General features: G+C 37.9%; 2 protein-coding genes across 2 annotated transcripts; one reads left to right on the top strand and one right to left on the bottom strand.

Annotated features, from left to right (window-relative positions):
* Positions 1-14: 14 nt before the first annotated feature.
* On the bottom strand, positions 15-6,992 carry LOC145229333 (17-beta-hydroxysteroid dehydrogenase type 6-like). The gene is made up of 5 exons (XM_080094655.1): positions 6,810-6,992; positions 6,195-6,413; positions 3,902-4,084; positions 2,696-2,830; positions 15-1,663 (listed from the first exon to the last, which is right to left on the bottom strand). Exons 1-5 carry the CDS (start codon positions 6,844-6,846, stop codon positions 1,092-1,094), a joined length of 1,146 nt encoding a protein of 381 aa, XP_079950781.1. The 5' UTR covers positions 6,847-6,992; the 3' UTR covers positions 15-1,091.
* A 4,495-nt stretch (positions 6,993-11,487) lies between these two features.
* Positions 11,488-14,806, top strand: LOC145230616 (uncharacterized). Its single transcript, XM_080096087.1, has 5 exons — positions 11,488-11,776; positions 12,626-12,711; positions 12,961-13,058; positions 13,689-13,731; positions 13,874-14,806. Exons 1-5 carry the CDS (start codon positions 11,690-11,692, stop codon positions 14,289-14,291), a joined length of 732 nt encoding a protein of 243 aa, XP_079952213.1. The 5' UTR covers positions 11,488-11,689; the 3' UTR covers positions 14,292-14,806.
* The last annotated feature ends 130 nt before the right edge of the window (positions 14,807-14,936 follow it).

Raw genomic sequence — 14,936 nt, 5'->3', positions numbered from 1 at the left:
CATAAACACTCACAAATTGTCCTTGCTTTTATATCATACAACCACAGTAATGACAGAAGAAAAAAAACGCACAAAAAAAGAACCAAAATGAATCGAACAAGAAATTTCGATTCATAATTTTTGCAAATAAATTACGTTCGATCGAGGAAATGTGTTTGTAATTTTTCCTAAATTAATGATTAACAAGGTAGCAAGTTTAATTTTGTACAAGGTCCACAATATTTGCTTGGTCATGGTTTGTTTGCAACATATGGTGCAACACCCGTGTAATTTTGCTCTACCTCTCTGAGGTAACCTCTTTTTGCAATACTTAGCATCTGAAAGTAGAAATAAAGCCGATGCAATAGGTTAAAACATTCCGACCAATCAAACACATTTTTCCGTTTTCCTTATTTAAATGTTACATCTTACTAGCTTGCTATTTTCAATAAAATGTATTTATTTGTGTTGTTTGGCTCTTTTGCGCTAAACAGATTATTACCCCATAAACAAAGAATAAAACGCATCAGAAAAGCGTCATTACCGAGAAGTAAAACATCTTGCAAATAAATGCAAACAGTACGAACGAATCTCAAATGGAAAAACTGTCAATGATGAAAAGCTTTGAAGAACAAGCAATCCATAACGTCATTGATTAATGACGTCATAACGCTGTGACATATAACGCAATAAATGAAAGTACATTTTATGTATGATTAGAACTAATCACATTGCAATACAGAACTAATCACAATGCAAATCTTCATCAGTTGAGCGAATGACTTTTTTGCATTTAACTACCCCGTAACTTAATAATTTATTATAGTACGAGAATGACTCACAAAAGATCGCAATTACAACCAGGCATAAACTAACGCCAACAAATTGACCAGCAGCAAAATCGCTATACACCAGCGAAGTAAAAATGCATGTCATTATATGACAAGACAAATATAATAACAAATAGTGATCGCATATATCTTGACGAATCCACCATTACTCAAGGTGGCATAACACACTCGTAGATATGGGCCGCCAAGGACATAACTTTAAACTTAGGTTGCAGCGGCCCTGAACAGATCTGCAATAATATTGCAAAGTTTCTGGAAAAACTACTCGGTTTTCTCCTTGATAAGCTTGGGCACGACCTTTGAAACCTCGCCTGACGTCAGATACGTATCCATGACGACGGTGGGAAGGAGGGACGAGAAAGATTTGACAACGCGGTCCTGAAAAGAGCCAACGAAGTAGCGAACCTTCGGGGACGGCGATGTCACGGCCTCCATAAGAGCGTGAAGGACTCGATTTGTGTTGCTTAAGTTTGGTGACCCTTGGGACTTAAGCGTAGATGTAGCGGACGAAGGTAGAGAAGTTAACGATTGCCGTTTTGGATCTTTCAGGGACGAAGTAGGTGATTTTCCGCCCGCAATCTTTTTCTCTTGCGGTGAGCGATGCTTCATGGAGGAATCCGACTTCATCGAGGAATAACCGGATGTTAACGTTGATGACTGGGACCCCGGAAGTAAGGGATTAGAAGGGTCATCGGATGGGGTCCGTTTCAGGGTCCCCGATACCGAGTGAATATACTCGGTAAAGTATTCGTCACCGTAAGCGTCTTTGATGTGTTTGGGAACGCGCTGGAGGCGTGTTGAAGTTTCAGAATCGGATAGGACTGCGTTGCCTTCTGTTAAGGTGGAAAAGAATATTACATGAGTGGCCGGTGTTAGTCAAAAATTTGATGCATGCATTGAATTGTCAAACATGATTCAGCCAGAAAGCGGTTAGAAAAGAAAAGCAAAACAAACATGCTTCAAAACCCAATTAGACAGACAAAGCCGCGAAGCAAATTGAATGGAAAAAACTTTAGCTTGCACAGATGCAGCAAAAAAGCATGACAAGATGCTACGTGAGCGACCTAATTCGTGATCATCCGTATGTAAATGTATATTCTAATGATTTCAACATATCACGCAGATCAGATACCGCTAGACAGTTAGGAAAGAAAAGCCCCGCGATGTAAACGCAATTAGTTTTATAACATAGGCCTTTTTCAATATGAACACATCGAGATGCATCTCATGACCACACAATTTGTTGAAAGCAGTTGAAGTATTCATATCCCTAATACACACAAACTTTGCACTTATGAGCAGCAAATGAAAGAGGCATAGGAAGGTGTAAGCTGTTTTGAGATTCAAAATACCAGCACTGTGTCTGCTGTTGAATTATTTAAGTCGTCGACAATAGACGTCGCGAGTGAAGCACGTGTTTTAGCCATCTGTAATGGTTTATTTGAACTGTGGGCTATGTCTCTGTATGTCTTTTTGTCGACATTTTACTACATTTTTAGCCTGTGAACGTTGTTAGAAGTAAGAGTTGCCGTTTTACAAAAGTATACAGCATGCTAAGTTAGTGTTTTTGCAAGGACACATGTCATGCAAGCCACGATACTTGCAATTCGGTGAGCGTTACCCTACTGATAAAAGAGTAAGTCGCTCCACATAAGCAAACATTATGTACATGCAACAAACGCTCACAGGCGACAATAATGCCCAACACAAAATGTGTATTGATATGCCAAGCTATGTAGGGGGTATATGTACAACTTTGCAGCTTAGTTAGATATACATGCTACATAAGTTAACACCGCCAAGCATGCAAATTCTGAAGTTTTTCCACAAGTTCACTCAGTCAAGGATGCAGAATAACTGCCTACCTGGGAAGAACGCTGGTTCGACGAGACTGACAAAAACTCCCCATTTTAGCATTTCTTGGCGCAGGGAATCACTGAAGGCTTCGATTGCAAACTTGCTGGACGAGTAAGCTGCCTGGCCAGCTCGGGAAACGCAGCCTAACAAACAAAGGACACAGTTATAGCGGTGATACATTGGTTGTGTTCGAGAAACAACACCATTTTGAGAGTTGCACACTATTTTGACCCAATCATAGGTTGAAATTTTTCTCCAACAATCCGCTTTTGTGAGTTAACCGTTTTTAAACATTACTCGTGGTTTTTTAAACGTGTTGTTACAGTATTAAGAAGAAAAAAACATTTTCGCTTAAACGTTTGAACCAAGAGGCCGTTATTGGTGATACTTCCAATCCAATTGAAATATATATGAAAAGTTTACTGTACACTAAAAACAGCGATGATAATGTTTCTAATAGGCTGCAAACAATACAAAACCATTTCTGCACAAATCCATTTCCGTCAGAGAAAATTTAATTGTCACCTTCGACAAACGTTAATCGTGAGGACAGCGCTCAATTACCATCAGATAAATACACCGGGCGTGTGAAAGACTGTCTAATTGTATGACATCCTAATGTAACCAACCACTATAATCTTCCAAACGCCTTGACTGCTTAACACTAAGAAAATACACGTAACAGCCATACAAAGTTGTGGACCACTTTATCAGTTGACACAGCACAAGTCGGAAGCCTTTGTCGGCGACACATTAGTTTTTAATACAAGTTATCTATATGTATGGTACCATGCTTTGTACACAGGTATCTTATGAATAACTTTTTTTTAACTGTAAGTTAACGGGCATTTATGTGTACAGACAAACGGCCAAATCAAATATTAGACTGCATAACTTTGTTGACCAAAACGCCAGTGCGTTTGAACATATTTATCGCCACTCTCGGCAAATAAACTTAACGGTGGGTTCTAGATTATTCCTGGGCAATACATTTCGTAACATTTCTTAACAATATCCGTTCAAGGACTGTCTTAGGTAATTTTTCCTAAGAATTTTTTCAGAAATTTTGTACTTTTAGGCCAGAGCATTGTACTTCGTTCGAGGATTGTTTGGGCATTTTTTATGTTTTTTCTATAATACCTCAATCCCGGTTTACTTCATAAAGCTAGTACAAAATCCAATTCCAGCAGGCAAAACGCAATATGCACACGAACCTGCCATGCTGCTGAGATTAATGACACGTCCACGAGCTTTGCGAATTAGATGCAAAAGAGACTTGGTGACCCGCACAGTCCCGAGGAAGTTAACTTGCATAATCTCATCGAAGTCTTCCATGGCGCACCAATCCACCTCCGCCACAGTGTAAGACTCCGCACAATTTACCACAGCCCATAATCCTATGGAGCAAAACAGTTACGAATTAAGCAAATGTTTTCATAAGCGGTGTAGGACAACTTTTTTCAAACGTCCATTCAGCGTTGTCAAGGCAGTAGCTAAAGTAAACCCGAAGGAAAGTAAATCCTGAAAAACTTTAGGGAACCGGAATTTAGGAATTGTGTTTAGATCGTGGCTAGACAATCATACTAAAACTATTTGTTTGGTGTTTTCTAAAGCAAACATGGAGTAACCAAACGTGTTACACTAAAATTGCAGTGATGGCTTTTCAATGTAAGGATTTTACTTCAAAAATTACCAATACAGTTTAAGTCTACAACCCAGCAGTAAAATTTAATTTTAAATGTACTGTATTGTTATATTTCACCACTGAGACCAAATATTAAAGCAAAAAATCGAACACCGCCTTTGACTTGTTGATTTAAAATAAGCGTTAACGTTTATTTCTTAACAACAACGTTCAAACATAGGCTTTTCGTCTCAAATGTGCACCTAACCGATGACACACAAATATAGGCAAAGAACCGCACCACAATCACTTCATTCGATTACGTATTGCGACCAAACAGTGATCTGATTTAATTCCCTCCATGACTAAACCATTTGCTTTGTGACGTAACACAACCCTTCATAAGAGCTGCGAGAGTCGTTTCAACACCAACAGGTAGAGGAAAACCACACGTTACGTAAGGGCAACTTTACACAAGGCGTGAATCTGGTAAGACTACGTTTCTCCCAACACAATATTGGCACTTAAGTTTGAAGTGCTGTTTTGAAGCTGCCGTTTCGCGTGACCAACGCCTAACCAGGCATTAAGACTTTGTAGGATTAAAACCCGCAAGAAAATCAATGTTTTTCAGACTTGTTTCAAATACCAGTTTCTGGTTTTACTTAATGTTGTGCAAACGAAGCAGCAGGTGTAACTCAGCCATGCCCTGACTTAAAATCCAAACAGCAAGATTGGGCACTGAACATGAAGTTTTGATGTGATTTCCGATGATATGACGTCAACACTACTTAGGCCCAAACACTAGGCCGTGAGAAATATCTTTAACAACCGAAATGCGATCAGTTAACGCAAGAGCTACACTGAAGCGACCCGTGGGACCTAATTGAGTCTCATACACCGTATAGTCAAAGCGCTGTAATAGAATGAGTACAAATTTCCTTTGGGAGCCAAGTCAAGTCGAATGAATACTTCAAAAAACTTTCTAACATAGCTTTGATTTCATTTATGTTTAACAGGATTACCAAATGTGTGAAAAAGCAAGTACGTTTGGTTTTGAATACATCGGTAGACTTGTCTGTACCAAACAGACTACAATTATAAGGAAATTTATGTTATGTGTCCAAAAGCCATTGCAAATGAACTTTTTTTTATAAAATCTCATTCAAAGTGACATGTGTTGCAAATATATCTACCCCATTTAACCTGGATTAAGTTTAATACGATAAATGTGAACACTTGCAGTTCATATATTAGAAAATGCTATACCGGTTATTATATTTTTAGCCAAAACTTGCTAGGTGTTCCTTTTGTGGTTTCACTAAGCCGCGGCGATAAAACAGTGTCAGGTAGAGATGCACTACAGAAAATTTCCGCAACACCGGGTATTTTTTACCCAAAATAGTCGCTACGTAAGTTTTGGTGTCAAGTTTCAGCAGTCCAAAAAACTTTGACGACCAAACCCTGCTCAAAACAGTTCCATAAACCAAGAACCAACCTTCACATTTAAAACGTGGGTACGCTGAAAATAGTTTGGTTTCGAGTTTCAGGCAAACGATAATTTAATGTGGCGTAATTGGTTGAACTTTTCACGCACGTCTGGAAGGAACTGATCTTATACGCTTTGTATTTCGTAAACTTGAAATGAGAAATGTACAAGCAGGTAACCTATCCGAGCAGCATTAACAACTACAGGTTTTTATGTAGACCACCTTACAACGATTTCGCGTTTAGTTTTTAGCCAAAATCCGAATTTTAGGCTCTTAGTTTCGTTATCGTTCAATCAAGTTAGGCAGTGCTTTATTTTAAACTGCCGAATTGGTAGTAATACTGTTTGGGTAAAAAAACGTAGTAAAAGCTAATTAAATAATCAACCATCTTTTCACCGTCATCTCCTATCATATCGTTGATCATTTCTGTCGCGTCATCAATCTCATCTTGCTTTGTGACGTCAATCTGAAGAATCGCGAGGTTGGTGGTTCCCCGTGATGCTAGGGATCTGGCTCCGATGCTGTTGCAGTCGGCGCAACCAGCAAACACTGCGTAACCCTGGTGATCCAGTCGCAAGGCAAGTTCGTACCCGTACGAATTGGGAACGTCGCAACCTAGGAAACAAACAATGAATTAACACCGATCAAAAGTGACAAATTTAAACATTGCTTTAAATACATATCAAGGCCTGAAAAATGAAATGTGACTCTTTGGAAGTAATGTTAAATTTATTAGACAATCCTTGGGGAGTTGGCTCAGAAACATACATCACTTAAACTCTTTAATTCAAACTGAAAGTGCTTTATGCATTAAACCGTTTATTTTTTAAAGCATTTCTATCCTACTTGCAACAGGCAGAAATCCATAAACTATACACTACCATCAAACAACAAAATGACAAAAAACACTGAAGTCAGATGTTTAGTGCTCAAAAAAGTAAATAGTCTAAACTCTAAACAAAACAAACAGTATTCATACCTATCGCTTGTGTTTTAAATCAATTAGCTTACCTGTAATAACAACGGGTTTGGCTTGTGATTTTGCCATTTTGAGGCTCCACCCACACTAAACAAAGTGAAATAGACTGGGATGCGCCCTCTTTTCAGGCTGGTGATCCAGTCAATTACTTACAGCAACAGCATTAGATAACTTAAACTATCAAATCTGTTTGTCTGAAGAAAACAAAGTAGTTAACTTTTCCATACAACTGTTTTGCTTTAAGTATACCATGAATGTACTTGATTCCAAGGAAAAAAAACTCTTAAACTCAACAATAATCTAAACCAAACAAAACTAAAAAAATTAAATTGCAAACGATTTGTCCTTTTAAGACTGGCCGATTTAACTATTTGAATTGAAAACTAAACTATTTAAGAAAAAAGTCATATCAGCTAAAACCGATTGTTTTAAATTTAAACGACTTTTTAACGGTCTGTTGACTGTAACTTCAGTCAAAAGTGTTAACTCGTTAATTGAGCGCCTGGACAAGGAAAAACACAACGACGCGGCCGGCGGGCATCAACCTGTGTGACGTCACAAAGTTGGCTGTTTACCCTGTCACGCCTCACCAATCAGTGAACTTTTTGTTTCAAATTGTGACATAGCTGGGCTTTTCAAGCCTTTTTTAATTCAGCTCTACCGCAAGAAATAGCTATCACACTGTTTTTATGTGTTCTGGATATTAATTAAAAATGGTCTGCACACCTCTCAGCTAAAAGTTTTTCTTTCAGGTAGATTTAATACTTTCCGGTGCAGTTGGGAGTTGACTTGTATTCTCTCTCCCGGAAGCCTGGTGTTTTGCTGTTCTAACTTTTCCGCATGTGCTAGATGACTCATCGCACTTCACCAACCAGTGACTCAAGTACACTCATTTATACTAGCTAATAGGTCAATATTTGTGGGCAATTTGGGGAGCTAACTAAAATGACACAGTATTGCAACAACATATCACTAAGGGTCGCTTCCAGCACCACTGTTGTGCACAGCTTCTTGCTTTTAGTTCCCAATACAAATACCCTAAACACTTTCACAAACTTCTCAACATCGTGTAGTTATGCAACAAAACCTTTAGGACTTACCTTTGTTATTTTATTAGGTTTATTCTAGACCAGTGGTTCCCAAACTTTTTCATATTTTTTTCAAAACGGTCCCTTTGCCAATATTTCGAGGGCTCGCGGTCCTTAAGCCTAAATGTGTATTTCATAAAAACGAAAGTTGATTGCAGGATTTTAGCCAGTTATGCAAAATTGCGCATAATAATCATCCAAAGACAGCATGCGACATCACAAACAGGACAAAAACATTACGATTGTGCGCGAACAATTGCATTTTTGATAGTTGTCATTCAATAAAGGCCATTGTTTAGCAATGGAGAAAGTCGATTCTCAATTCTACTTTGATTTTAAACTTATTTAGTGGCACAAACTGACGCCAAATAAGATTATAGAATTACTTCAACCGCTTCGCGGTCCCCCAAAATTGCCTCACGGACCCCTAAGGGACCGCGGACCCCAGTTTGGGAACCGCTGTTCTAGACTGTTTTATTATATGATAGGGTGGGCATCAGCAACAGCAGTGTATGGCACAGCGGCAAAACTGGCATGCTGTACCCTTAACAACCACTCGCGAACGAATAGCACGAAAAGCGGAAGTGACGTTTCACCGACATCAGTGATCGATGGGTCACGTGGCAAAACGGTTAGTGAAGCCGTTCGAATGTCGAAATTGGTATTTAGTCCAACAGTGCCTAAACGTGCTGCAATGACAGCCAAAACAATCACAGGTAGTCCGTAAACATGCACGACTTAGTGCTGCTCCCTGGCCACGAGTAAGAAGGTGCATTCTTTGCAGTCTTGTTTCAAAAATCTGATTCATGCCATTTAGTGCACTATGGTAGTTATTTTGGCAGCAAAAAAGCTGTATTCTTCTCAATCGAAATAAACCTGTAACTCACCGACAACTATCTCCCAACCAAAACAAACCAGGACTCTTTAAACACTACGGTACAATAACTGCTGGCTTCAGAAAACTGAATTGAAACTACCAAATATCATACTATTAGTATGCTATAAATATAAAGTAAATGACATGCTTGCAATACTCGACATGTGTTTTAGCATCTAAACACACTGGACGCGCATACAACAGATTTTTTGGTGTTTTTACTTACCAGAAAGGCAGGAACTAAGTCAGCCGTCATACAAGATCTATAGCAGAAACCAACACTAGACCAGATCATTTGAGTCTGCGGTAAAGAATAGCACAGCACACGCAGCTGGTTTCCACAGATAAGTGGCTTCCTGAGTCTAATCTAATCAATAGGAAAGCGCGCCTGCGTGTTGGAGGTGTCATACGAGTCGAGCCGACTGTAGCTACGATTTCCGCAGTTTGTTTGTCAAATAAAGACTTGTCACTGTTGGCAAACTATTTGTTCTGAAGGGCTGTTAAACATCTTAAGCTAAAGCAAGCTGTCATAGCACTAACCAAGAGTACCCAACAAGTTCAAAACTTTGAATTATATGCCTGCAGTTCTATACAAGTTAGGTAAGTTTGGGTACCTAACTATACAATGTTCAAATATAGTCCTAATGTTCATGGTTTATGTAGTAGGTTCACTTCCTAGCTAACACACACGATCATACCTATATCAAACTATGTGCAAGAGGTTTGTAATGTGTGAAAGCCTTACAGACGATCCCATAAAACCACATACAAATCACTTCACAATTCACATCAAGTCTGAAAACCTGAACTGATTGTGGCCAATGCTTTCTAGTCTAGACTATGTAGTAGTATGCAAACGAGGTTAACGTGTTTACTGTTCACGCCCTTACTGTCCACAAATAGTGTAAGAAACCTTAGTCTGCGTCGCTGCAACTTTGAGACGAATTCGGCAAACAACTTACATTCCCATGTCGAAGCAACGTGGCGACTTAGCTGTGTACTGCTAACATTGCAAACCCTCAGCGATAGGCGCGAAAGCAGCCTTCCGAGAGAAATGACGTCAAAAAAGAAAAAAGCACAATCTCTCTTTTCTCGTTTCGAATTCAGTCGCTCATGTCATTGGATTTTTGGATGTAGTTTTGCCTTGTCGTTTTCTTCCGCTTAATTTTGCAAAATCTTGCATGTTTAGTAATTAAATAAACGTGTATGTCTTATGTCTTGGAATATTTAACAATAGGAGTATTTTAAAAACCACATATGAAGTGAAAATATTTCTTACTGTACTATGTTCTTTTGCCAGTGTATGGGGTCAATCAGTTGAGCGCGAGGTCGTCAAAATTTTGTATCCATAGGTTTCTAATTTATGGACTTCTGTCTAAAACATTTACAGCAACAAAAAATTCGTAAGCGTTCCATTTTTTTCTTTACTGACATCAAGTGGAAAGAATATTTATTGATTATGCACACAAAATGTCGCTGCTAGCTTTGAACGCAGAATAAGTACATCAGTTTGTTAATAAAGAAAAAAAAAAAAAAAAAAAAAAAAGTTTGTTAATAAAGCTCGTTTACAAGAGAGTGTGGTTGCATTGGCTAACTCACACACTAATTTGCTAGTAGTACTAGTGTGACTTCTTTGGCCGTATCAGCCTCGAAATTATATGGACGTGACTTAAGCGACACGATCACCTGCTAATCAATAGGTTAACCTAGTGGCAGGCAACCCCTGGCATGTAAGGTGATGCTTTCTGGTTCGCCGATACAAGTGCATTTTGATTTAATTCGAAATATAACCTTGCTTGTGTTTACTTTGTTACAATGTAATCACGAATCTGTCTGCTATTCAGATCGACTGGCACAAACTACTATTCCACGCATAAAATTTGACAAGCGAAGTCATCACAGTTTTGTCATAATAAGTAAATTCGTACGTGGAGTTCATAAGGTTGCTAACCCCTGAATGTAAACTACTGGCATAAATATTTTTATCCTTCTTTGTGTGACATTATTATACAATTAATCTGCAAAGATGTTTAGGACAGCCGTAGTACCACAATTTAACCACCAAGTAAGGGCTTCGACCTTTAGATGACATCACAATTGAATTCCACAATCACGTGACATCACAATGCATCATCGATGATATACTCAAGGCCATAAAAAATCACGAAACGTAACGATGTATTTCGCAATAACATTTTGCAATAAAACATGTGATGTTGTAAACAAAACGTTTTACATTCCGTCTTTGTTGATTTTACTTGTCCCAACTGAGTGACGCTGACCTGGTGAGCAAACAGCACTCTATTGTTTCGTCATACAAGCTACGAATTGGTTAATATTTGACCAGAAGATTAACATAGCGAGCCATTGCTGTTTGGCTTCTTCTGTGCCTATGCCAGAGTGTTTTACTTTTTCTGTATGCCAAAAAGAGTATCAGAATTAATGTCCACTGCATGTCATACTTTATCATATTAGTAAGAGTGTTTTTTGTCTGAAGAATGTGTGTCGTTTTTTGGAAGTTTAAATAACGTTGAATAACGTTACAGTTACAGGATTTGGGAGAACACTGAACAAAATTGTGCACAATTAGGATTTAAAGCTGTAGACAGATTTTTTAAATTGCTTGTTTTCGGAAATAGCCATTTTGTCTTGGTGATTTGTTGTTAAGATATTGTGATAGTTGCTAAACAACAAAGAAAATCAATTTTTACCCAAGCTTGTCTGTACTAAAGAAGCCACCAAAGAGTATTTGCAAAAAATCATTTTTAGCTTTTTCATAGTTTTGCTGCATAAACTAAAGTGCTAGCACAATCCGTATTACTTTAAAAATGTTACCCGTGGTTGGTCGGATTATGCAGTTGGGCAAAGCAGCTAGCTAATTCGTATTAATAATATGTATTTTATTTGCTTAGCTTCTCGAGAAACACAAAACTAATAAACAGTAAAAATGAATCGGCCCAATAACGACGAGCTATTTGACTGGGAGATGAATTTAGAGGAAAATTTTGAAGATACTTTTGAAGACACAAGTCAGGTATAAAAATGTAGGATGACTATTTAAGTAACAAATGGAAATTATTTAACTTACACTCGTTAATTTCAACTTTTTAAAACGAGTTGGTCAATGATGCTGTATAGTCCAAGCTTCGGCGTGCATTGGCTAAAACAATTCTGTGAAATACTTGGCTTCTGTACCCAGTGTAAAAATGCATTTTTTTGGTCTACTCCAGGGGTTCCCGACCTGTGGTACGCGTACCACTATAGTGGTACGCGAAGGTTTCTCCGGCGGTACGCGAGTAGTTTTCTTTTTTTTTACAAAAACATGAATTCACAACTTTATATTTTGTTTACAGTAAACACAAACAAAAATCTCAATAAATTTAGTTGAGGTGCTTTAGTGTTATTTTAGTAAACCAATATTATTATTCCGAATAAAATATGATTAGATCAAATTAGTTGTTCTGCAAGAAGTGGTACGCGTGGCAGTGCAGAGCGTCCATAAGTGGTACGAGATCGTAAAAAGGTTGGGAACCCCTGTTTAATCTACTCTAAAACAATGAGTTTTCAACTATGCACAGGGACCTATTACATAGATTAAAGTCTGTGGGCCTCACACACAGTTACAACATTTTAGAAACTTTTATTGCATTTGCGAAAGTGGTTGGGAAGCACTGGCCTAGAAAGATCATATCGTTTTTGTTTAGCTTACTTTTTAAATAAATATAAGCGTGTTGCTACCAACCTTTTTTAGGCTTAGTAAACATACTAACGGTGGTGAAATAAGAACCAGTGATTTTGCTGATTGCGGCGAAAAGGTTGGGCATTTTTTCCTTGAAGGTCAATCATTGCGTACGCAACAGGATAATTGACTTTTTGTTAGTAGGTTCCAAACGAGCGACATGATTCTTATGTTGCAACTTCACCTCAAGAGTGGGTCAGATTTTCAAGAGACGAACTTAACATTGAAAGGTAAAATTGAAACAAAAAGTGTGCACTTTACAGTTTACAAACCCCATCAGGATTCCTGAGTTGTAAGTTTGTAAACACTGATTTACGTTTCAATGTTGACTAAAATTAATGTGATATTCGATGACTTCGGTTGAAACTATTTGACCTGTATGTTTAAATTCCGCTTAAAAGAAGTGAAGATGATCGAAAAAGCATTGTGTAAGTCACTTTTTAGAAACGGAATATTTTTGACATCACGATTGTGTATAGGAGAGAAGGAGATGGAACATCGATTGATTCTGAAACCTACGTAGACAGTCATTCAGACTCTGAGATTGAGGAGGAAAAGCAACATGAAGAGCAAGAAGGTAAAATGTTCTTTAAAATTTTTAAAATAATTTTCTGAGAACATGAAATTTGTTATTAATTACTGTCGTTACCTGCGCCTGATATGAGAAATTTTTTCTTGAAGATTTTACCCATAGCTATGTATAATTCGGCAAGCTTATCATTTATTGGCTCGATGCTTTTACATAGTTTTTATTGTGTAAAAAAAAATTAGTGCGTAAGTTTATAGTATGTTTGTTTAATTTATTTTATTCAGGCAAAACAACGCCAGAATGCATTGTGCTCTCTATCCAGTCCGCCACCGAGCAGCCCGTGTTATTGTCAGCCCTTGAATCATTTTTTTTATTCAAATCTGTTGAGTTACAGACTTTTTTTATAGCATAACGCATCAGGTTTCTCCGAGTCCATGTCAGTTCGTTTAATGATTCTTTGTTCACGAAAACGCGAGTTAAGAAAGTGAAGCTACAACGCAGATGTACCAAAGTATAAACTCAGGCCCGTGTCTGACTGGCAAAATATTTGTACTGGGTTAATCGTGATTTTCCCACTTTCATTGAGATATGCATGACATGCGCTATCCCAAGTCGCAGTTGATACAAAAAACTAGATTTACTACGTTTCTTTTGACGTATGGTTGTTCTTTTTTTCAGCAAGCACGGAAGGAAGACAAAGCGAAAACCGAGAAAGCTACAGGTGATTACCTTATTTTTTTTAAACAACGCACAAAAAACTCTTTCGATTAGCTTTATGCAACAATACTGCGCGGTCGTATATAACATCCACGCACAAATCTTTAGCGTCATCTAGCGGTAATTAATAACCCCTTTTTTGTCAGCCCGAGGCCGTATCTGCCAACTAACGGCCAATCGGAAACAGCGCGATTTAAAATACTAGATGACGAATATGATATTTCTCCGGACGTGGCACCGATGGAGTTTCGCGGAAGTCTGAAAACCGATGCCGATTCCTACGGAAAATCCTCGTCGGGCCGATGTACCTGCGTCCGTTACTTGGCTGTAGCCTTGTTAATGTTTGCATTTGGAATTTTACTCGGCTATTTTGCTGGTGTTCATCAAGGCGCGGTCGAAAATGTTAAGGTTACAAGTCCAACCGAAGCGACAACTGTTACAACGGCCCGATTTTTTACTGAAAATATAACAACAACGCAGTCTCAGGATAATGGCGTCCACGAAGTGATTAATACCACTCAGGGACAGTCACCTGTTTCTCAGGAAGGGCCACTCATGCTTTAAATTTGAATTATATTTCTTGTTGTAAGACGTTGCAAGTACCAGAAAGCAGTTCGTATAAATATGTATGAGTGCCTTTAATGTTTAATGTATAACTTAAGTATCTTATGGTACTTATAGATTATATAAAATAATAGCCAAATGATTACAAAGCTAACTGTCCGTAACCAAATGTCAAATCTTGCAAAAAATAGTAGCAATTTAAGTAACATTCACAGCTTGTAAAAAACAAGAAAAATTGAAAAGACATTTTTGTGCGTCCGACATACCAATGTACAAAAACCTATTTTCTGTTTCATTATTATACATTTTAGATCCGCAAATGGTAAACAGTGTCAAAAATAGTTCGATACCTAAAAAGGTGCACTGTTTATTTTTTTGTTTGGAAAGTGTAAATCTGTGTTATGTGCTTTTTTTCATTTATCTGTATTCGTGTTTTTTGGTGTTTTTGATATTGAAACTGTCATTTTCCTTTATGTAAATGGTTGTTGTGCAATAAAATAAAACTGTGTTGTGTTTTCGGCCAGAAAAAAATATGCAAGCAGCGCAAATGCGAATCTTGGATTTTGTAAGTCGTTTGTAGCGTATGTTATGATTTTGTTATAGTTTTCTTGAAAATAACCACAAAAAAGAAAAAAATCCTTGTAA

The sequence above is a fragment of the Phallusia mammillata genome, chromosome 5, assembly GCF_965637545.1.
Source record: "Phallusia mammillata chromosome 5, kaPhaMamm4.hap1.1, whole genome shotgun sequence".
NCBI lineage: Eukaryota > Metazoa > Chordata > Ascidiacea > Phlebobranchia > Ascidiidae > Phallusia > Phallusia mammillata.
This window is presented reverse-complemented; position numbering and strand designations above follow the sequence as displayed.